Below are 25,634 nucleotides of genomic sequence, written 5' to 3'. Positions count from 1 at the left end.
AGTACTGGAGTGGGTTGCCATTGCCTTCTCCCTCCTTAGTCTTAACAGCTAATATTATAATTGTAGTTTTCTTCCCTCTCATCTTTTCATCAGTCTGATTGTTCATTACAGTGTCATCAGGGTGATCTAAAAGGTGACTTATACCAAAGTAGAATTGAAAAACATGAACCTTATAAAGGCATGATAGTCATTTTATAGAATGAGAAAAATCACAGTAAAGTAAGTTCCAAAATAGAACTAAGAAAAATATTATACTGACACAAGTCAGAGAGATAGGAGGAAGACAAAAATTCAAGATCAATTTCTAGTAGTCATGTATGGATGGGAGAGTTGTACTATATTGAAAGTTGGGTGCTGAAGAATTGAAGCTTTTGAACTGTGGTGTTGGAAAAGACTCTTGAGAGTCTCTTGAACATCAAGGAGATCCAACCAGTCCATCCTAAAGGAAATCAGTCCTGAATATTCATTGGAAGGACTGATGCTGAAGCTGAAACTCCAATACTTTGGCCACCTGTTGAGAAGAACTGACTCAATGGAAAATACCCTGATGCTGGGAAAGAATGAAGCAGGAGGAGAAGGGGACAACAGAGGATAAGATGGTAAGTAATCTCAGGGAGTTGGTGATGGACAGGGATGCCGGGAGCAAGAGTTCCGCCCATGGCAAAGGTCATGAGGAAGGAGGCTCGGCATATGCAAAGGCGGGATCGAGCTTCAGGAGTCCCCCTGGAAATTCTCGAGCATCTACCCCCAAAACCAGAGTCTGCCTACTTTCTGCTTTGTGCTCTCACCTACACCTCTGACTTTACAGGGGGCTGTACCCCACTACCTCTCTCTGAAAAAAAGAGTTAACTTACAGCTCCAGTTAATAAAGTTCCTGGGTGTGATAGTGTTTCAACCTACAAACTCCTTTGGAAGTCCTCTGGCCTGCCTGAATAGGTTTTTCCGGCCACATGTGATTGCACAGAGCCTCCCAACTGTGAGAGGCATGAGATGTTCTAAACTGTCTAAACACAGATTCCTTTGAGCAGTTAAAAGATTGATTAGAAATTGTATTGGTGAAGGGTTTTTCATTTTTGGGCCAATGTTTGCTGCTAAGTCTCCATATCCCTTACCTGCTGTGTCCCTGGCAGTGTATTGATTAATATGATTGGTGTAAGTAGTAGCTTTAATGTTTGTAACCTTGGACCCTTGAGTTAATTCTTTTTCTCGTTATAGCCCACCACACCTTTGCCCTATAGGAATGCAACTTTAATGCTTTTGGAGGGTGGCGTTTGACTAATCAACTTTGGAGAAAAATAAGTTTTCTGAACAAAGGGTCTTAAAATGTTAACAGGCCTCTGGGCCAGAAGATGATGCAAATCACCTAAACTTTTGCATATGGTAAGTTTGCAGGAAGAAAGCCTGGCTTACTGCATGACTCTACCCCTTCCCCCATTATCCTCTATGCATAACTTAAGGTATAAAAACTACTTTGGAAAATAAAGTGCAGGCCTTGTTCACCGAAACTTGGTCTCCCCATGTCGTTCTTTCTCTCACCTTCTGGCTGAATTATTCAGCCTCTTTTCTCCACTGAATTTCCTCACTGAGCTATCCTTATTTAACCATTCTTTATATCCTTAATTAATGTTTAATTAAGCAATTGTTTCCTGATTGCTGATGCCGTCTCCCCTTCAAATTCCCTGGATCCACCAGGGCTGGACCCACCAGGGCTGGACCCACCAGGGCTGGACCTCAGCACAGGGAAGCCTGGCATGCTGCACTCCATGGGGTCGCAAAGAGTCGGACAAGAATGAGCAACTGAACTGAACTGAAGAGAACAAATGATAGAGATAAAAGACATACAAGGGGAAATTTTCCTCTCAGGAAATCTAGTCTTCTGATAAGAGTTATATATAATTTTCTTTACAAAACTAACACATTCCTATTATAACTCCAAGGCCTAGAAATAAACAGCATTTGAAGTATCTTAATAAAAAATCACTTGGTGTCAAACACATAAGAAGTGACTGTAAAAAATTTATAGTTCTAACACTTTAGTTATAAAACAATTACATATATAAAATATATAACTACACATGTAATATATATTTTTATTGTTTAAATAATTTATGAATTTAAATAAATGTTGATTTAACAAATTTTAAAATATGTTAAAAAGATGAAATATTAAGGTGATTAACAGATCACTCTTTTTATAATTATGTATACAGTCACTTCGTAAGTCAAGTTGGCCTTAGAAAGAATCACTACAAACAAAGCTAGTGGAGGTGATGGAATTCCAGCTGAGCTACTTCAAATCCTAAAAAATGATGCTGTGTAAGTGCTGCACTCAATATGCCAGCAGATTTGGAAAACTCAGCAGTAGCCACAGGACTGGAAAAGGTCAGTTTTCATTCCAATCCCAAAGAAAGGCAATGCCAAAGAATCTTCAAACTACTGCACAACTGCACTCATCTCACATGCTAGCAAAGTAATGCTCAAATTTCTCCAAGCGAGGTTTCAACACTGTGTGAGCAAAGAAAGTCCAGATGTTCAAGCTGAATTAAGAAAATGCAGAAGAACCAGAGATCAAATTGCCAACATCTGCTGGATCATTGAAAAAGCAAGAGTGTTCCAGAAAAATATCTACTTCTGCTTCATTGACTATGCTAAAGCCGTTGACTGTGAGGATCATAACAAACTGGAAAATTCTTCAAGAGATGGGAATACCAGACCACCTTACCTTCCTCCTGAGAAACCTGTTTGCAGATGGAGAAGCAACAGTTAAAACTGGACATATAACAATGGACTGGTTCCAAATTCGGAAAAGAGCATGTCAAGGATGTATGTTTTCACCCTGCTACTTTAACTTATAAGCAGAGTACATCATGTGAAATGCCAAACTAGATGAAGCACAAGTTAAAGTCAAGATTGTGGGGAGAAATACCAATAACCTTAAATAGGCAGATAACACCATCCCTATGGCAGAAAGAAAAGAGGAATCAAAGAGCCTTTTGATGAAAGTGAAAGAGGAGAGAAAAACCTGGCTTAAAACTCAGCATTCAAACAACAAAGATCATGGCATCCAGTCCCATCACTTCATGGCAAATAGATGGGGAAATAATGGAAACCATGACAGACTGTTTTCTTGGGCTCCAAATCACTGAAGATGGTGACGTCAGCCATGAAACTAAAAGACACTTGCTCCTTGGAAGAAAAGCTATGACCAATCCAGACAGCATATTAAAAGGCAGAGATATTGCTTAGCCAACAAAGGTATGTATAGTCAAAGCTATAGTCTCTCCAGTAGTCATGTATGGATGTGAGATTTGGACCATAAAGAAAGCTGAGCTCCAAAGAATTGATGATTTTGAATTGTGGTGTTGGAGAAGACTCTTGAGAGTCCCTTGGACTGCAAGGAGATCCAACCAGTCCATCCTAAAGGAGATCAATCCTGGGTGTTCATTGGAAGAACTGATGCTAAAACTGAATCTCCAATACTTTGGCCACCTGATGAGAGGAACTGAATCATTAGGAAAGACCCTAATGCTGGGAAAGTTTGAAGGTAGGAGGAGAAAGGAATGACAGAGGATGAGATGGTTGGATGGCATCACCAACTCAATGGACATTAGTTTGTGCAAGCTGTGGGAGTTGGTGATGGACAGCAAAACATGGTGTGCTGCAGTCCATGGGGTCACAAAGAGTCAGACATGACTGAGCAACTGAACTGAACTGAATACAGTCATCTATTGTTGGATTTAGCAATATTTTTTAGTGAATAAAGCATAATTTAATTGACGTCTAGATATTTCTCTGTCACGTAATATGGAAAAAATGGTTTTGTGTTTCTGTACTTTTTAAAATCTGAAGACCAATACTTTTTTGAAATATATTCTAATAAATGCAATATTTTATGGATATTCTCTTTAAGTGATGGATATACTTTTAAAGGAAAGGTAATTTTGAAAAAGTAGAAAAATTTACAATTTACTTAAAGCTGTTAAAGTTTAGAACTGTTCTTTGAAAAGTGATTAAAATAATAGTTGTCAAGAAATCCCTAAGTGTATATGTCTTACTACCTTTAATATAGGTATTAAAACTAATCATATTGCCATATTTTCAATTGTCCAGTCATAAAACTGGATATTTCTAGGAGTTTTCACAAGCTACTACACTTCACTTTCCTAATTACTAGAAAGAAGTTCTAGACAATGTAAATGTAGTGTGTGCTCAGTTGCTCAACTGTGTCCAACTCTTTGCCATCCCATGGGTTGTAGCCCTCCAGGCTCCTCTGTCCAAAGGATTATCCTGGCAAGAATAGTAAAGTAGGTTGCAATTTCCTCCTTCAGGGAATCTTTCCAAGCATAAATTAAACCTACATATCCTGAATCTCCTGCATTGGCAGGCAGCTTCTTTACCAGTGAGCCACCTGGGAAGACAACATAAATGTAGTCATGGTTTAGTCGCTAAACCATGTCAAACTTTTTGCAGCCTCATGGACTATGGCCCACTAGGTTCCTCTGCCATTGGATTTTCCAGGCAAAAGTACTGGATTGAGTTGCAATTTCCTTTTCCACAGGATCTTCCCCACCCAGGGATTGAAATAGGGTCTCCTGAATTGCATATAGAATCTTTACCAACTGAGTCATAAAAGAAGCCCATACATAAATGTAGAACTGGATCTAAAATTTTGTTGACATATAATTATGTCCATATGTAGATACAGACTAACATAAAAATAGTCACAATAACACACATCAAGGTGACTGCACATTCTTTCTAAATATACATTAGTTTATGATTAATTTCCTTGTTTTCAGACAATAATACAAATAATAAATTTATACTGTCATTATTAAATGAAATAATTTTGTCATATCTTTCTACTCGACAGTAAGAAAGCGTTTCTGAAATGTCTTCACACTTATTCAGTTCAGTTCAGTTCAGTCGCTCATCCGTGCCCGACTCTTTGCGACCCCATGAATCACAGAACACCAGGCCTCCCAGTCCATCACCAACTGCTGGAGTTCACTCAAACTCCGTCCATCGAGTCAATGATGCCATCCAGCCATCTCATCCTCTGTCATCCCCTTCTCCTCCTGCCGCCAGTCCCTCCCAGCTTCAGAGTCTTTTCCAATGAGTCAACTCTTTGCATGAGGTGGCCAAAGTACTGGAGTTTCAGCTTTAGCATCATTCCTTCCAAAGAAATCCCAGGGCTCATCTCCTTCAGAATGGACTGGTTGGATCTCCTTGCAGTCCAAGGGACTCTCAAGAGTCTTCTCCAACACCATAGTTCAAAAGCATCAATTCTTCGGCGCTCAGCCTTATTCACAGTCCAACTCTCACAGCCATACATGACCACAGGGAAAACCATAGCTTTCACTAGACGAACTTTTGTTGGCAAAGTAATGTCTCTGCTTTTGAATACGCTGTCTAGATTGGTCATAACTTTCCTTTCAAGGAGTAAGTGTCTTTTAATTTCATGGCTGCAGTCACCATCTGCAATGATTTTGGAGCCAAAAAAAATAAAGTCTGACAATGTTTCCACTGTTTCCCCATCTATTTCCCATGAAGTGATGGGACCAAATGCCATGATCTTTGTTTTCTGAATGTTGAGCTTTAAGCCAACTTTTTCACTCTCCACTTTCAATTTCATCAAGAGGCTTTTTAGTTCCTCTTCACTTTCTGCCATAAGGGTGGTGTCATCTGTATATCTGAGGTTATTGATATTTCTCCCCACAATCTTGATTCCAGCTTGTGTTTCTTCCAGTCCAGTGTTTCTCATGATGTACTCTGCATATAAGTTAAATAAGCAGGGTGACAATATACAGCCTTGATGTCCTCCTTTTCCTATTTGGAACCAGTCTGTTGTTCCATGTCCAGTTCTAACTTATTCCATGTCCAGTTCACACTTATTACTGTAATCTAAACTTTTTGAAACCACTTTACTAGATAGAATTACTAAGTCTTTCCAAGGATGGCAATTCAATTGCTAGCTTAACAAAACAACTGCATTTAGAATCTAAATAAACTGAAGATACTCATGGAAATAACCAGGGCAACATCTTTCACTTACACAATGTAGATATAAATTTGGAGTTTCAATAATTTAGAAAAATATTGGCATAAATATACAGAGAATTTTTAATTACCAACCTAAAAGATTTAATCCATTATAGATCTCTGCACTTCTCTTGCTTTATTCTTTTTCTCTCCACTATATAATTCATTTCTGTTTCATGTTAACATATCTAAATCTGACTTGTCTTCATGGTAAAATATCAGAACTCACCTTCCTCTAGAATTTTAAACTGACTAAACCTATTTTCCCCTTCATGGATCACAGCCTTGTTATGGTGAAGTGGCTTGTGTTACTCTGAAGCTATGAAACATGCAAAGTAGGGCCACCAAGATGGAGGGGTCAAAGTGGAGAGTTCTGACAAAACGTGGTTCACTGGAGGAGGGATGGCAAACCACTCCAGGATTCTTGCCATGAGAACCCCATAAAGATTAGCGGAAGGCAAAAAGATATGAAACCAGAAGATGAGTCCACCAGGTCAGAATGTTTCCAGTATGCTACTGGGGAAGAGCAGAGGGTAATTACTAATAGTTCCAGAAAGAATGAAGAGGCTAGGCCAAAGCAAAAGTGATACTCAGTTGTGGATGTGCCTGGTGGTTAAAGTAAAGTTCATGCTGTAAATAATAATATTGCATAGGAATCTAGAATGTTAGGTCCATGAAACAAGGTAAATTTGGATGTGATCAAACAGGAGATGGCAAGAGTGAACATCGGCATCTTAGAAATCAGTGAACTAAAACACTTGTCCGAACTAAAATGGACAAGAATAGGAGAATCTAATTCAGATGACCATTATATCTACTACTGTGGGCAAGAATCCCTTAGAAGAAATGGAGTAATCCTCACAGTCAATAAAAGAGTCCAGAATGCAGTAGTTGTGTACAATCTCAAAAACAAAAAAATGATCTCTATTTGTTTTTAAGACAAACTATTCAACATCACAGTAATCCAAGTCTATGCCCCAACCACTGATGCTGAAGAAGCTTAAGTTGATTAGTTCCATGAAGATCTACAAAACCTCCTAGACTAACATAAAAAAAAAAAAAAAAAGTCCTTTTCATCATTAGATAGATCAGTCGCTCAGTTGTGTCCAACGCTTTGCGACCCCATGAATCGCAGCACGCCAGGCCTCCCTGTCGATCACCAACTCCCAGAGTTCACTCAGACTCACATCCATCGAGTCAGTGATGCCAACCAGCCATCTCATCCTCTGTCGTCCCCTTCTCCTCTTGCCCCCAATCCCTCCCAGCATGAGTCTTTTCCAATGAGTCAAATCTTCGCATGAGGTGGCCAAAGTACTGGAGTTTCAGCTTTAGCATAATTCCTTCCAAAGAAATCCCAGAGCTGATCTCCTTCAAAATGGACTGGTTGGATCTCCTTGCAGTCCAAGGGACTCTCAAGAGTCTTCTCCAACACCACAGTTCAAAAGCATCAATTGTTTGGTGCTCAGCCTTCTTCACAGTCCAACTCTCACATCCATACATGACCACTGGAAAAACCATAGCCTTGACTAGATGGACCTTTGTTGGAAAAGTAATGTCTCTGCTTTTGAATATGCTGTCTAGGTTGGTCATAACTTTCTTTCCAAGGAGTAAGCGTCTTTTAATTTCATGGCTGCAGTCACCATCTGTAGTGATTTTGGAGCCCAGAAAAATAAAATCTGACACTGTTTCCACTGTTTCCCCATCTATTTCCCATGAAGTGATGATTGGAATACAAATGTAGGAAGTCAAGAAATTTCTAGAGTAATGGGCAGGTTTGGCCATGGAGTACAAAAAGAAACAGGGCAAAGGCTTAAGAGTTTTATCAAGAGAACACACTGGTCATACAAAGCACCCTTTTCTAACAACAGAGTAGACATCTCTACACATGGACATTACCAGATAGTCAATACCAAAATCAGATTGTTTATATTCTTTGCAGCTGAAGATGAAGATGTTCTATACAGTGAGCAAAAACAAGACCTGGGGCTGACTGTGGCTCAGATCATGAGCTTCTTATTGCAACATTCAGTCTTAAATTGAAAAAAAGTAGGGAAAACTACTAAGCCATTCAGGTATGACTTAAATCAAGTTTCTTATTTTTATATAGTGAAGGTGACAAATAGATCCAAGAGATTATATATGATAGACAGAATGCCCGAAGAACTATGGATGGATATCCATTACACTGTACACAAGGCTGAAGCCAAAATCATCCCAAGGAAAAATAAATGCAAGAAGTCAAAGTGGTTATCTGAGGAAATTTTATAAAAAGCTAAGGAAATAAAAGCAAGGGAGAAAGTGAAATATATACACAACTGAATGCCGAGTTCCAGAGACAAGCAAGGAGAGGTAAGAAGACCTTCTTGAATGAGCAGTGCAAGGAAGTTAAGGAAAATGATAGAATGGGAAAGACTGGAGGTCTTTTAAGTAAAATTGTAGATACCCAGTGAACACTGCGTGCAGGAATGGGCATGATAAAGACAGAAACAGTAAGGAACTAGCATAAGCAAAAGAGATTAAGAAGAGATGGCAAGAATACACAGAAGTACTATACAAAAAAGCTCTTGATCTGGATAACCATGATGGTGTGGTCACCCACCTAGAGCCAGACATTCTGTAATGTGAAGAACTAAAGATTCTCTTGATGAAAATGAAAGAGGAGAGTGAAAATGTTGGCTTAAAACTCAACATTCGGAAAACTAAAATCATGGCTCTGGTCCCATCACTTCATGGCAAAAAGAAGGGGAAACAGTGGAAACAGTGACAGACTTTTTTGAGGGGCTCAAAAATCACTGCAGATGGTGACTTCAGCCATGAAATTAAAAGACACTTACTCCTTGGAAGGAAAATTATGACCAACCTAGCTATGGTAACTCACTCCAGTACTCTTGCCTGGAAAATCCCATGGGTGGAGGAGCCTGGTAGGCTGCAGTCCATGGGGTCATGAAGAGTCAGACACGACTGAGCGACTTCACTTTCACTTTTCACTTTCATGCATTGGAGAAGGAAATGGCAACCCACTCCAGTGTTCTTGCCTAGAGAATCCCAGGGATGGGGGAGCCTGGTGGGCTGCCATCTATGGGGTCGCACAGAGTCAGACACGACTGGAGCAACTTAGCAGCAGCAGCAGCAGCAGCAGACAGCATGTTAAAAAGCAGAGACATTGCTTTGCCAACAAAGGTCCATCTAGTCAAAGCTATGGTTTTTCCAGTAGTCATGTGTGCACGTGAGAGTTGGACTATAAAGAAAACTAATACAATTATGTAAAGTTTAAAAATAAAATAAAATTAAAAAAAAATAAAGAAAGCTGAGCACAGAAGAATTGATGCTTTTGAACTGTGGTGTTGGAGAAGACTCTTGAGAGACCCTTGGACTGCAAGGAGATCAAACCAGTCCATACTAAAGGAGATCAGTCCTGGATATTCGCTGGAAGGACTTATGCTGAAGCTAAAACTCTAATATTTGGCCACGTTATGAGAAGAACCAACTCATTTGAAAAGACCCTGATGCTGGGAAAGATTGAAGGAAGGAGGAGAAGGGGACAACACCGGATGAGTATGATGGCAATCACTGACTCAATGGACATGAGTTTGAGTAAACTCCGGGAGTTGTTGATGGACAGGGAGGCCTGGGGTGCTGTAATTCATGGGATTGCAAAGAGTTGGACATGACTGAGTGACCGAAATGAACTGAACTGAATTGATTACATAAAAATCCAGTTTTGGTGATGGAATTCCATCTGAGCTATTTAAAATACTAAAAGAAGTTCTTATTAAAGTGTTGAACTCAATATGTAAGCAAATTTAGAAAACTCAGCAATGGCCACGGGACTGTAAAATGTCAGTTTTCATTCCAATCCCAAAGAAGCGTAGTGTCAAACAATGTTCAAACTACAGTACAGTTGTGTTTATTTCACATGCTACTGAGGTTATGCTCACGTGAGGTTTCAACAGTACGTGAACAGAGAGCTTCCAGATGTATAATCCAGATTTAGAAAAAACAGAGGAACCTGAGATCAAATTGCCAACATTTGTTGGATCATAGAGAAATTTTGTAATGATTCCAGTAAAATACCTACTTCTTCTTCACTGACTACACTAAAGCCTTTTACTGTGTGGATAACAACAAACTGTGGAAAGTTCTTAAAGAGATGGGAATACCAGACCACTTTACTTGTTTTCTGAGAAACCTGTATGTTTGTCAAGAAACAACAGTTAAAACTGAACATGGAATAAAGGAGTTCCAAACTGGGAAAGGAGTATGTCAAGGTGACAAGTATACTGTCACCCTGTTTGTTTAACTTAAATGCAGAGTACACCATGCAAATGCCAGGGTGGATGAATCACAAGCTGGAATCAAGATTGCTAGGAGAAATATCAACAAGATATATAATATATATAGTATATATAATATATGTTATAGTATATATATTTATATAAATTAAAATATAATGTATTGTAATATAATATGATATATGGTATATTTATTTATTTATTATATATAGAATTTTTGAGGGATAGTGAGAAATTTTCTGTTTTCATTTATTCATTATGCCTATCATGTCATATACACAAAAAATATTCAGCAAATATTCTGCATCTTTCCTGAAAGAAAATAATGAAATAATTTTCCTAGTTTACTCAAGTATTTTTTAAAAAACTAATAAATTAAATTATGAGCTTTAAGTATTTTCTGAAAAGAAACATTGTTCAAGTAAATCTAGAAGTATTGAAAATGCTCCTTTGCAAAATCTATAGAATGTGCAACACCGAAAATGAATTCTAATGTAACTATGCACTTAGGACAATAATGATGTGTCATTGTAGGTTCTGGGAGTATAACAAATATACTCTTCTGAATATTATGGTGGAGAATGCTGCCCATGGTTTTCTGTGTTTGCCCAGCACAAATAATCCACTTGCAATGCATGAGATGAGGGTTTGATCGCTGAGTCAGGATGATCCCTTGGAGGAGGAATGGCAACCCACTCCAGTATTCTTGCCAGGGAAAATCCCATGGAGAGAGGAGCCCATGGGACCCCAAAAAGTCAGACATGAAACTGGGACTGAGCATGCATGTTGTCCATGTGTGGGGCAGGGGTATATTGGAACTCTGTGTATTTTCTGAACAATCTATCATGAATTTAAAAATGCCCTAAAAATGAAGTTTATTAAAAATTGTTAACTGGTAATTATAGGCATCATCACTATGTTAATAACTATAGGTAAACTAGTCAAAAGTTGTAAAAATAAAAATTAAACAAATTTCATATATATATATTTCCCTATAAATAATAATAGGATATCTATTAATGAGGAAAATCTAGCCATTAGTAAAATTAAATAACAATTTAAATGCAATTTTTAAGTATTCCTATGTGATAGATATTTAATCAGTATAAATACATGAAATAAAAAACATGCTCTATATTTGCTTAAATATAAGGAAATACCTTATATTTATTAATGACTTTCACATATAGGATGTTTCCTGTTAACAATAACCCGGTGTACGAGACAGCAAAAGAGACACTGATGTATACAACAGTCTTATGGACTCTGTGGGAGAGGGAGAGGGTGGGAAGATTTGGGAGAATGGCATTGAAACATGTAAAATATCATGTAAGAAACGAGTTGCCAGTCCAGGTTCGATACACGATACTGGATGCTTGGGGCTAGTGCACTGGGATGACCCAGAGGGATGGTATGGGGAGGGAGGAGGGAGGAGGGTTCAGGATGGGGAACACATGTATACCTGTGGCGGATTCATTTTGATATTTGGCAAAACTAATACAATTATGTAAAGTTTAAAAATAAAATAAAATTTAAAAAAAAGAAATAGAATGAAAAAGTTCAAATAAAACTTTGAGTTTTGAAGATTAGAGTGTGAGTTAAAGAGGTAGATATGAAAATGTTCACGATGAAGGGGCATTTATCATAGTATTATTTCTGAGTTCCATGTAAAAATATGATTTCCACATACTCTTTCCATCATAACATTGAACTTATTCTTATAGGTAAATCCGAACCAATTTGAGAAAAAGACTGTAATATAAATTCAAAATTGTATATAAACTTACATGCTTTGTGAAATTTCTGCTTAACATCATGAATGGTAGATTTTTGTGTCACCTGAAAAATGGAGAGAATGAGTAACAAAAAGTATTAATTTGTTTGCTTCATATTCATTTAATAAGAAAACATTTGTTTAATAGGTTTAAAATATAAAATAAGTACAAAATGTCTAGCTTTTTTGTTTAGCTCTCTAGTCACTACCTCTCTGATAATTTTGAAACATTGCCTCTTTAAGGCTTTTGCCAGAGTTTTGTATTTATATATAACAGCAATAATGTAATGATGAGGTCATCCAAATTCTTATTTCAAGATTTATTTTTATTGATTTTCTCTGCCTGTGATATTCAGTTTCTGATTTCCAAATTGGTGGGACTATCAATTCAAAGTATGAATGATAAAATAAATAAAAATAAATAAAATAAAAATAATAAAAATAAAAATAAATAAATAAATAAAATAAAAATAAAAAAAAATAAATAAAGTAAAAGAGTTATCAGAAGGATCCAGGGATATAAAATTTATTTACACAAACAAAAGAGGGAAATATTTACTTCAGAATATCATGTAAAGAAACAAAATATTCTAAGTTTCATAGTTATGTTTTTAAAATCTTCACCCAAGGTGCCATAGGACCATCAAAAATCTGTTAGATATTTTTTTTTTATTATTCTTTAAGTATATTATTATTATTTGGTCCTAAAAGACTCTGATGCTGGAAGGGATTCGGGACAGGAGGAGAAGGGGACCACAGAGGATGAGACGGCTGGATGGCATCACTGACTCGATGGATGTGAGTCTGAGTGAACTCCGGGTGTTGGTGATGGACAGGGTGGCCTGGTGTGCTGCGATTCATCGGGTCGCAAAGAGTCGGGCACGACTGAGCGACTGAACTGAACTGAACTGAATCTACAGAAATTAAATCTTTCCAATGTTAGAAAAGGGCTTCCAGATATCAGAGTGATAAAGAATCCACCTGCCATTGTGGGAGATGCAAGAGACACAGGCTCTATTCCTGGATCAGGAAGAACCTTTGGAGTAGAAAATGGCAACAACAACAGAAAAGGAGAAAAGTATGGCAGAGGATGAGATAATTAGCATTACCAGCTCAATGGACTAGAACTTTAGCAAACTCAGATAGTGAAGGACAGGGAAGTCTGGTGTGCTGCAGTCAGAAAGAGTTGGACATGACCTAGCAATTAAATAATAACTACAAAAATGTTAGAAAAGAGAATAAGGGAAAATGTTTCTTCATCTAAATAGGAAAATTCATTAGGATAAGAGTTTTATCAAAACACCCCAAACCATTAAAGTACTTTCTGACTTTCTGATTCAGTCCCTAGCCAGCTTACAAACTGAAATTCCCCTCTGCTTCTGATTTCTCATTGGCTTATGAAAAATCCAACAATCCTTCAAGGACTATGTCAAAGACATTTTCATATTCATGCAAGTCAAATGTATTTCCTTTCTCTAAACAAATATAGAATATTGTGTGCATGGTTTATTTTAGTTTTTGCTACATTAAAATCTTCTTATGGCTATTTTGGGAAGATAAAATGAAAAAAAAAATGTGTCCAAAGGGATGGTACATAATAATATTCTAGGCAGTTTTTATTGAAATTATCATATTTAATATTGTATTATAAATCAAAAGCATACCAAAGAGTACATTTCTTTTACTATATTCCATTCCCTCCTTAACCAAGTGTGACAAACCATTCAGAATTATTTCTTATTTCTTCTATGTTTATATTTTACTAAACCAGAAAGTTTCAAGCACTGAAGAATGATATTTTTTTCCATTTGTGTTATGCTTTAAATTACAAAAGAAACCTAAATGATTCTGTTAGTGTGAATTTTAAGTTCTTCATATCATTGACTTTTCTAAAAGTTGGAAATATTTGAAAAATTTAGAGAGCATAATACATATTTTTATGCCTAAACGTATCATGTTTTAATTTTGATTATTAAACTTTGATATTTGAATTATATTTTTAAAGGTGATGGTTTGTTTTAGTAATATTCACTCCAGTAGTTCATTGTTATTTAATAACCGTAAATAACATTAAATAACAAAGCACCATTATATGTTGTGGCCTCTGACAAAGACACCTAAGATCCACGTACTATTCTCTAGAGTAAAAAATATCTGTTCATCAGTCTTTTCAAGAGCCATATATTTAAAAATATAATATAATATAGTAATAATTTTCATGATTAATTCCTCAGTTAGGGTTCACTGTCTGCTCAGCTTCCACTATTTGGGGGCACATAATCTTGACTGTGTGGATCCCAAAAAACTGTGGAAAATTCTGAAAGAGATGGGAATAACAGACCACTTGCCTCCTGAGAAATTTGTATGCAGGTCAAAAAGCAACAGTTAGAACTGGACATGGAACAACAGACTGGTTCCAAATAGGAAAAGGAGTACGTCAAGGCTGTATATTGTCACCCTTCTTATTTAACTTATATGCAGAGTGCATCATGAGAAATACTGGACTGGATGAACCACAAGCTGGAATCAAGTTTGCCAGGAGAAATATCAATAACCCCAGATTTGCAGATGACACCAAATTTATGGTAGAAAATGAAAAAACAAAAAAAAAAACACCACTAAAGAGCCTCTTGATGAAAGTGAAAGAGGAAACTGAAAAAGCTTGCTTAAAACTCAACATTCAGAATTTTAAGATCATAGCATCCAGTCCCATCACTTCATGGCAAATAGATGGGGAAACAATGGAAACAGTGACAGACTTTATTTTGGGGGGGCTCCAAAATCACTACAGATGGTGACTGCAGCTATATAATTAAAAGACGTTTACTCCTTGGAAGAAAAGTTGTGAGCAAACTAGACAGCATAGTAAAAAGCAGAGACATTACTTTGCCAACAAAGGTCTGTCTAGTCAGGGCTATGGTTTTTCCAATAGTCATTGTGTGTATGTGAGAGTTAGATTATAAAGAAAGCTGAGCACCGAAGAATTTGGTGCTTTTGAAGTGTGGTGTTGGAGAAGACTATTGAGAGTCCCTTGGACTGTAAGGAGGTCCAACCAGTTCATCCTAAAGGAAATCAGTCCTGAATATTCATTGGAATGACTAATACTGAAGCTGAAACTCCAATATTTTGGCCACCTGATGTGAAGAACTGACTCATTTGAAAAGACCCTGATTCTGGGAAAGATTGAAGACAGGACAAGAAGGGGATGAGAGAGGATGAGATCTTTGGATGGCATCACTGACTCAATGGACATGAGTTTAAATAAATTCCAAGAGTTGGTGATGAACAGAGAAGCATGGTGCATTGCAGTCCATGTTGTCGCAAAGAGTCGGATATGAGTCAACTCCTGAAATGAACTGAACTGAATCTTGTGTATACATGCCAGTGGTTCTAACAGTCTATGAAATCCTTGAAAACAATTATCTGGTGTATCGTAGTTTGTGTTTCAACGTGTAGCATACCATATAGCATATAGTACAGTGTTAGGTCACTTTTGTTGAAGTGAAAAATAAAGATATGAGCAGAAATTTGCATGAAAACAGAAGCCCCATGATTTGATATGAAAAATCTTTCACAAGATTACTATGGAAAAGCTGTATGCTTTGTTTTTCAAACCAGCATACAGTAAATAACAATCTTCTAACTTGGCATATACACATTTCCTTCCCTGAATTTATAGACTTCCAAGACTAAAATTATGTTACCCTGAAAAAAACCTACTTGTGGAAACTGGGTTATTATTACAAGCTTTTCACAAAGTTTTAAATTTAATATTTTTATTGTTACATTTAAATTTCACTTGTTAAAAAACAAAAGCTGCTGACTTTGAATAAATCTTTGAGAATTGCCCTTTTCTAGAACAATTTTAGTCAAATACAGCAGAAAAATATATGATTAACCATGAAATGATTCAGACAGTAAGTGTTGCTCAATTAGCCACAAGCTTGTGCTTGGTCAACTCTTTCAGTACTTTAGTTGTACTCAGCACAAAAAGAGGAAAATATGACCATTAATAGAGCATATAAGACTTTATGATTACTAAATAAATGTCTCTGTAGATTTATTAAGAAATTTTTTCATAATAATTTCTACTTTTAGCCAGTTTAAACAACAGGGACCAGCTAGCTATCTTTGCAATAATTCATTCGTTTTTGTAAATCACAATTAATTGTGCTGTTGGGAGAAAAAGTATTCTGTCATCTGAAATTTTAAAATTCTCTTCATTAATCTTTCTTTATAATCAGAGTGACTTAGTCTTAAAATGTTAAGTACACAAGGTAATTGATGTTAATTAGTTGAACCAAAAATTTATTCCTAAATTTCAACTAATCATAGTTGAGTTTTGCATCATCATTACTGTTTTCAACATTTAAGTTGATGGACTTAGAAAAATATTTTCATGTTAAAGTGCAATTTAGGGTTTGCTTGAATTTCCCCCTTGTGAAGATACTGCAGTATTTCACAAAATAATTTTTTTTCACTATTACTACTTTTTGAACTTCGAAAGTGGCAATTCTTTTACTGTCTGAGCCACCAGGAAAGCTCTTTATATAATATAGTGGGTTATTTTAAGAAAAGCTTTGCACTGTCAAAAAAAAAAGTATGTATACATACATGTATTTCAGATTTTATTATCATAGCAAATGGTTCTTTATATGTTACAATAACACATTTTGTCAATTATTTTTTAAAATATAAAAATAAGCATTCATACATAAATTCTTTAAAATATGCACGATGCTGGATGCTTGGGGCTGGTGCACTGGGACAACCCAGAGGGATGGTATGGGGAGGGAGGAGGGAGAAGGGTTCAGGATGGGGAACACATGTATACTAATTAAATAAAAATAAAAAATAAATTAAAAAAAAGAGAGAAAAAAAATAAATAAATAAAAAAATTTTCACCATGGAAATTTTCAAAAATATATCCTTCTGAATAATTTTCTTTTAAATAAATATTTAGCTCCAAATGAATTATGTGTAAATATACATTTTACCTAGAATTGTAGCCTAAATATTATTTATTTTCTCATTACATATATATGTACATATCATATAAGTATTGTAAATATAAGACTAGAAAGAAAAGTATGGTTGAAAATATGACTCTGAGTATCTGATTTTATTCTATATAACTATTATATGATTATAACATTGCAGACATAAATACAGTGTCAATAACCACTCTAAAACTAACATTTAATTTTTGCAATCCTTCAATAAAATTAAATATCCTTTAGTGACTAGAATATTCATTTACAGTGTCTATTATCAAGCCATTTAATTTCTATTTAATGTGAAAATAATAGTCTTTATACATCACGTACTGAACAAGCGGCTATTTCTATACCTTTTCTGCCTTATAGCTTGATATTCTAACATGTTGAAAATATGAAACAAAATGTAAAATTGCAACTAGAGTTTGATGCCCAACTCAGCAGTGGCAACAGGACTGGAAAAGGTCAGTGTTCATTCCAATCCCAAAGAAAGGCAATCCCAAAAAATGCTAAAACTACCACACAATTGCACTCATCTCATACTCTGGTAAAGCAATGCTCAAAATTCTACAAGCCAGGCTTCAGCAATATGTGAAACATGAACTTCCAGATGTTCAAGCTGGTTTTAGAAAAGGCAGAGGAACCAGAGATCAAAATGCCAACATATGCTGGATCATGGAAAAAGCAAGAGAGTTTCAGAAAAAACACCAATTTCTGCTTTATTGACTATGCCAAAGCCTTTGACTGTGTGGATCACAATCAACTGTGGAATATTCTGAAAGAGATGGGAATACCAGACCACCTGACCTTCGTCTTGAGAAATTTGTATGCAGGTCAGGAAGCAACAGTTAGAACTGGACATGGAAAAACAGACTGGTTTCAAATAGGAAAAGGAGTATGACAAGGCTGTATATTGTCACTCTGCTTATTTAATGTATTGCAGAGTACATCATGAGAAATGCTGGGCTGGAAGAAACACAAGCTGGAATCAAGATTGCTGGGAGAAATATCAGTAACCTCAAATATACAGATGACACCACCCTTATGGCAGAAAGTGAAGAGGAACTAAAAAGCCTCTTGATGAAAGTGAAAGAGGAGAGTGAAAAAGTTGGCTTAAAGCTCAACATTCAGAAAACTAAGATCATGGAACCTGGTCCCATCACTTCATGGCAAATAGATGGGGAAACAGTGGAAATAGTGGCTGACTTTTTTTTTTTTTTCCCTGTGCTCCAAAATCACTGCAGGTGCTGATTGCAGCCATGAAATTAAAAGACACTTACTTCTTGGAAGGAAAGTTATGACCAACCTAGATAGCATATTAAAAAGCAGAGTCATTATTTTGCCAACAAAGGTCCATCTAGTCAAGGCTATGGTTTTTCCAGTGGTCATGTATGGATGTGAGAGTTGGACTATAAAGGAAGCTGAGTGCAGAAGAATTGATGCTTTTGACATGTGGTGTTGGAGAAGACTCTTGAGAGTCCCTTGGACTGAAAGGAGATCCAACCAGTCCATCCTAAAGGAGATCGGTCCTGGGTGTACATTGGAAGGACTGATGTTGAAGCTGAAACTCTAATATTTTGGCCACCTGATGCGAAGACTCATTTGAAAGACCCTGATGCTGGCAAAGATTGAGTGCAGGAGAAGAAGGAGAAGACAGTGAATGAGATGGTTGGATGGCATCATTGATTCGATGGGCATGGGTTTGGGTGGACTCCAGGAGTTGGTGATGGACAGGGAGGCCTGGCATGCTGTGTTTCATTGGGTTGCAAAGAGTTGGACACAACTGAGTGACTGAACTGAACTGAACTGAAATTACAAAATAAATAAAGAAAGAAAAAGAAGTGTTTGCTTTTATTAAACTAGAAAATAATGTGTTGGATTTTAAGACTACACTGTTTTCCATGGTGAATAAACTTTCTGGAATATTTTTTAGAATATATGTTTTATTACCTAAATGAGAATATTTTAGCACTAAAGGAGACCATAAAGACCAAAGAATTATAAGTATATTTGTGAAATTAATGTTTATGATTATTTCTTTGATGATGTTGATTATGCTTTCTTACGAGTTTGTGAAGTCAAAATAATCCTTGCACTCAGGGAAGTTTGCACTTAACACTGTATTACTGAAATAAGGAAGCCCAAATTATGTTTAAATGAATTGGTTTCTCCATACATATTGGAGGACTCTTTCAAATAAAATAGTATCACCTATGAGAAAAATAAGTAATCATTTTAAAAATCTATTATAAAAGCTAGTGATCAAGTGACAATTATATTCCCTTCCAAATAATCAACACGTATCATTAATGAAAGTTAACTATATGAAGAAAACATTTAGCAAATGATTGATATTATTTACTTATTGATTACTCAGCCTCATAATTATAGGGAATAAACTATATATGTGTGTGTGTGTGTGTGTGTGTGCATTATCCAAATTAATTTATATTTATTTCTTTGACAAAGATGATTTTTCCATAAATAAAAAAATTATACATCAATACGCAGAAGAATTGATGCTTTTGAACTGTGGTATTGGAGAAGACTCTTGAGAGTCCCTTGGGCTACAAGGATGTCCAAACAGTCCATCCTGAGGGAGATCAGTCCTGGGTATTCATTGGAAGGACTGATGTTGATGCTGAAACTCCAGTACTTTGACCCCCTGATGCAAAAAGGTGACTCATTTGAAAACACCCTGATGCTGGGAGGGATTGGGGGCAGGAAGAGAAGGGGATGACAGAGGATGAAATGGCTGGATGGCATCACCGACTTGATGGACATGAGTTTGGGTAAACTCCGGGAGTTGATGATGGACAGGAAGGCCTGGCATGCTGTGGTTCATGGGGTCGCCAAGAGTCGGACAGAACCGAGCAACTGAAATGAACTGAACTGAACTACAGTTCATCAAAATGTAAATTCACATAAAACTAAAGGGGAAATAAAATGTCCATATGATGTATTTTAAATCTATTTTTAGTTTTCTTTATTACTATCTGAAATGTTTTATGGCCAAATTTAAGTGATATAATTGCCTAATAATTATCAGAAAAAAATTATTGGAAAAAGTAAGGATTTATGTGCTTAGTCACTCAGTCTTGTCTGACTCTTTGTGACCCCATGAACTGTAGCCTGCCCAGCTCCTCTGTCCATGAGGATTCTCCAGGGAAGAATATTGAAGTTGGTTGCCATGCCCTCTTCCATGGGATCTTCCGAACCCAGGGATCGAACCCAGGTATTCCACATTGCAGGCAGATTCTTCACCTTCTGAGCCACCAGGGAAGGACAAGGATTTATAATCTTTTGAAAAAATTTTGATTAAAATATAGTTGGTTATCAGTTGTTGATTTGCAGTAACAATGACAAAGACATTTACCAAAGTTGCTTAGCCTTTAGTTATAAAAGGAAAAGATGATGTTTATGAATACTTCAATAAGTATTGCCATGAAATGTATGTTGAATAAAGGCCTAAATATAGGGGAAATACCAATGGAAGTGATAAGTAATAATGAGTTCAGCATTAGAAGTATCCATCAATCTGCATTGTTTATATGTATCAGTTCAGTTCAGTCGCTCAGTCGTGTCAGACTCTCTGCGACCCCATGAATCTCAGCACACCAGGCCTCCCTGTCCATCACCAATACCCGGAGTTTACCCAAACTCATGTCAATCGAGTCAGTGATGCCATTCAGCCATCTCATCTGCTGTCATCCCCTTCTCTTCCTGTCCCCAATCCCTCCCAGCATCAGGGTCTTTTCCAATGAGTCAACTCTTTGCATGAGGTGGACAAACTATTGGAGTTTCAGCTTCAACATCAGTCCTTCCAATGAACACCCAGGACTGGTCTCCTTTAGGATGGACTGGTTGGATCTCCTTGTAGTCCAAGGGACTCACAAGAGTCTTCTCCAACACCACAGTTCAAAAGTATCAGTTCTTCGACACTCAGCTTTCTTCACAGTCCAACTCTCACATCCATACATGACCACTGGAGAAACCATAGCCTTAACTAGACAGGTCTTTGTTGGCAAAGTAATGTCTCTGCTTTTTACTATACTATCTAGGTTGGTCATAACTTTCCTTCCAAGGAGTAAACATCTTTTAATTTCGTGGCTGCAATCACCATCTGCAGTGATTTTCGAGCCCCAAAATACAAAGTCAGCCACTGTTTCCCCTGTTTCCCCATCTATTTCCCATGAAGTGATGGGACCAGATGCCAAGGTCTTCATTTTCTGAATGATGAGCTTTAAGCCTACTTTTTCACTCTCCTCTTTCACTTTCAACCAAAGCCTCTTTAGTTCTTCTTCACTTTCTGCCATAAGGGTGGTGTCATCTGTATATTTGAGGTTATTGATATTTCTCCTGGCAATCTTAATTCCAGCTTGTGCTTCTTCCAGGCCAGCATTTCTCATGATGTACTCTGCATATAAGTTAAATAAGCAGGGTGACAATATATGCTATTTATTGATAATAAAAGTACACATTATTCTCTACTATTGTGCTGTGATAAAAACAGTCACAATATTTTGCAAGTCCTCCCATCAAGAAGTAGAATTATTACCCTCAATGTTAAATTTAAGCTAGTCTTGCTATTTGCTTTAACCAAAAGCATTTTTTGAAAGTGAGACTGTAAGTCGTGAAGCTAAGATTCAAGAGGCCGTGTATTTTCCATTCTTTCTGTTAATACCCTGATCAGCACCTTGTAACAGGGCCTAAGTTAACTTCCCCAGTGATGACAGACACATGGCCCTGTTGCACCTTTTCCTAGAGCTCACTCTCAGATCAGTCACCGAGCTACTTGGCAGTGAGCTGCAAGTCTTTGCCAGCCCAGCAGACATCATCAGAACAGCTGAACAGCTGTATGCTAAACTCCCAAACAGAATAATAAAATAAATAAATGGCTTTTGCGTAGATAAGTTTTAGAGTATTTGCTTTCAAATGTTAAAGAGCTATTAAAAACATTAATCATGAAAGGAGGACAAGGAAAAGAAATACATAGCTCAATTATTTCATTGTATAGGTTACAGACATTCAGAAGAGTGATGTTTACTTTTTATAAGTTTATATCAGGTTTGTAAATCCACTGAGATATTAACTCTGTTGTATAGTGTTTTGTTTTTTTTTTTTTTGCTTTTTCTCTACTGATGATGTTAGAGACATGTAGATTAATTTTTAAAAATACACTCAGCTGTCAAATTCTATATACAAAAATATAAGTAATATGGTACCACTGTGAAATATGCTATGTGTTTGTTTTTATAAAAAATCTGAAAATATTCTTGACTCACATAACTATTTGACCTCAATATTTAAGATACTTAGTATTTGCTTTTGAAAGCTGCACAAGACAATAAAACTGAATTTTGGCAAAAGCTAAAGCAACACAATACCAAAAGCAATAACAAAAACAAAACCAAAAATGTATAGTGTATAATGTCTTGAAATGTGAGATTTATTCCCTTGAGTTTCAAGGAAATCCCCATTTTAAGATTAATAGTATTTCTTGGAAAATGAATCGTTACGGGTAACCTCATTTCTGAAAACATAGGAGTTCATCTACCTCTTTAAGCGTCAAATATGTAAATCTATTCAATTTGAATACTTTTATTCCTAAAATATTTTATATTTATTGCCATTTCAAGAAAATAATAATTTAAATGATTTTGGGAACTGAAAATCTTTGGCAAATTAGTTATGTTTAGCAAATATTGTATTCTTCATTTCCACTTCTTTAGAAAATGATGTTTGTTGTGTTGGACTTGGCTCTTTGACTTGCTTTGGACAATGGACTGTGGAAGAACTGGACAGTGTCAATTTCAAACATTAGAAATCACCCCATCTATGTCACTTGTATAGCAATTAAAACTAAGACACCCCCTCTCTGTTCACTCTACTTGGAAATAATGTTAACAAGAGTTATTTCATCAACCTGGTTTTGTGGAATGGAGAGCTCAGAGCACAGTCATAGCTCATCCACATTGGCATGCCATGAGTGAGAATGAAATCTTTGTTTCTGTCCATCATTGGTTATTTGGAGTCATTGGTTAGTCTGGACTGAAAATTGCTCTATATACATTCAAAAAGTGGTGAGACTGTCTTTTAGATAACTAGATTAAACATATTGGTGTGGAAGGACTTCATGTCTTACAACCTTGATAGATAGATAGATGTTTCCAAAACATCAACGATCACTTCACATTTTGAAGTGATTCTCATAAATGTCTTAATGACTACACAAGATTTATACTACATTTTTTAAAATATAAAGAATGTGAAATGAATTTCAAGCAAAAATAATTAGGGAGGAAACTTATCTTTAGAAAGTTCATATTTGTAATTAATTGTTTGACATCAAACCACAGAGATAGGTGGTAAAATTTTTTTCTGCATCATTGGCTCACTATAAATGCTACTATAGAGTGCGGGCCACTGAAAGTAATCGCATTACTTTTCAAATTTCACTACGTGTATTGCATGTTCACAGACCAATTTATCTTCAACAATTAAACAAATTCATAGATTATTTCATCTTAGAACAATGAAGAATTTATTATTTAATGTGCCTGAAAATCTGAAAAATGTTTGATGATTAAAGAATCATGAAGCTTCAACACCTTCATTACATCACATTATATTACATCCTGAGTAAAGATAAGACATGCTTTTATCTAGAAAGCTGGTCTAATGCATTCTCATGGCTCTAGTGCCATGTAATTTCATAATCCTCAGATGTATATCTCTGGTACTATCTTGGTTCATAGCTGCAAACTTACATATACAACTGAATATTTAACACATTTACATGGATGTCTGACAGTGATCATAACTTTAAATATACAGTACTGAATGCTATGTGGATTAAGCCAAACATTATTTCTACTCTAATGACACCAATATTCAAATGGTTTTTCAAACCAAAATCTTTTTATAAACCATGACTTTTCAACTTCATTATCTGAAAAATCACAGAGTACTATTGGTCCAACTGATTCTATTGATTGTTTAGAACCATCCCCTTCTGCTATTACAGTTATTCTCATCTACTATAAATATATTAGGTACTCATTAAACATTCACTGAAGAAATTAATGTCCCATGGATAGATTGAATATCAGTCAATTTATTGAATTATATGTATAATAAAATATACTTAAATTTTTATACAGTTTTATGCATGTGTTTATTAAGATTTTATTTAAAATTTTTGGGTTTATTGACATATAATTGGCAAGTTAAATAATAAGATATTTAAAATGTATAACATGATTTGATATACATATATGTTATTAAAAGATTTCACCCATGAATTAACTAACACATCCATTATCTTATATATTTACTGTTTTGTTTTTTTTGGGTGAGAACATTTAAATTCTACTGTCAGCAAATTTCAATTATACCATACAGAAATATCAGCTATATTTGTTATGCTATACAATAGATCCTCTGGCCTTATTCCACTTATAGGTGAAAGTTCATACTCTGTTAACAATCTCTATTTCTCCCAACTCCCAACCACCAGCAATCACTTTTCTATTCTCTTTTTCTGAGTTTAAATTAAATTTATTTGTTTAACATATAAGTGATACTATGCAATATTTACCTTTCCTGTCTGACTTATCTCACTTAGCATTATGATCTTTAGTTTCACCCATGTTGTTACAAATGACACAATGTCCTTCTTTTTAAAGGCTGAGTAATATTTCATTTAATATATATGTAATGCAGATATCTTACAGGTTGTCTTATCATTTTCTGATGGTTTCCTTTACTATGCAGCAAGCTTTAGTTTAATGTAGTCCTGTCTTACTGCAGTCTTACTGTTTTAAATAGAAGAGGAAACATTACACATTTGTTGTTCAGTCACTAAGTTGTGTCACACCCTTTGCAACCCCATGAACTGCAACACACCAGGTACCCCTGTACTTCACAATCTCCTGGAGTTTTGCTAAGATTCATATCCATTAAGTTGCTGATGCTGCTGACCCCCTTCTCCTTTTGCCTTCTGTCTTTCCCAGTGTCAGAGTATTTTTCAGTGAGCCAGCTCTTTGCATCAGGTGCCCAAAGTATTGGAGTTTCATCTTCACCATCAGTCCTGCCACTGAATATTTAGGGTTGATTTTTTTTAGGATTGACCGGTTTGATCTCCTTGCGGTCCAAGGGTCTTTCAAGAATCTTCTCGAGCACCAAAATTCAAAAGCATTAATTCTTCAGCACTCAGCCTTCTTTCTAATCCAACTTTCAAATCTGTACATGACTACTAAAAATTATAGTTTTGATTATATCTTTCTTCACAGTCCAACTCTGACATCCATACATGACCACAGGAAAAACCATAGCCTTGACTAGATGGACCTTTGTTGGCAAAGTAAGGTCTCTGCTTTTCAATATGCTATCTAGGTTGGTCATAACTTTTCTTCCAAGGAGTAAGCATCTTTTAATTTCATGGCTGCAGTCACCATCTGCAGTGATTTTGGAACCCAAAAGAATAAAGTCTGTCACTGTTTCCACTGTTTTCCCATCTATTTCCCA

At 36.1% G+C, this 25,634-nt stretch overlaps 1 protein-coding gene across 3 annotated transcripts in view; it reads right to left on the bottom strand.

Annotated features, from left to right (window-relative positions):
- TECRL (trans-2,3-enoyl-CoA reductase like) overlaps positions 1-25,634 on the bottom strand; it is a 142,895-nt gene that overhangs the window by 93,759 nt on the left and 23,502 nt on the right. For 2 of the 3 annotated variants that reach the window (XM_086407643.1, XM_086407640.1), the window contains exon 2: positions 12,122-12,173. The exons of the other annotated variant lie outside the window; for it this stretch is intronic. In XM_086407643.1, coding sequence (XP_086263769.1) covers positions 12,122-12,173 — 52 coding nt within the window. The remainder of the gene's footprint in view (positions 1-12,121; positions 12,174-25,634) is intronic. 3 annotated transcript variants of the gene reach the window in all.

This window comes from Bos grunniens, chromosome 6 (assembly GCF_055505025.1).
Source record: "Bos grunniens cultivar Pamir isolate PY7600 chromosome 6, Bosgru_T2T1.0, whole genome shotgun sequence".
Taxonomy (NCBI): Eukaryota; Metazoa; Chordata; class Mammalia; order Artiodactyla; family Bovidae; genus Bos; species Bos grunniens.
This window is presented reverse-complemented; position numbering and strand designations above follow the sequence as displayed.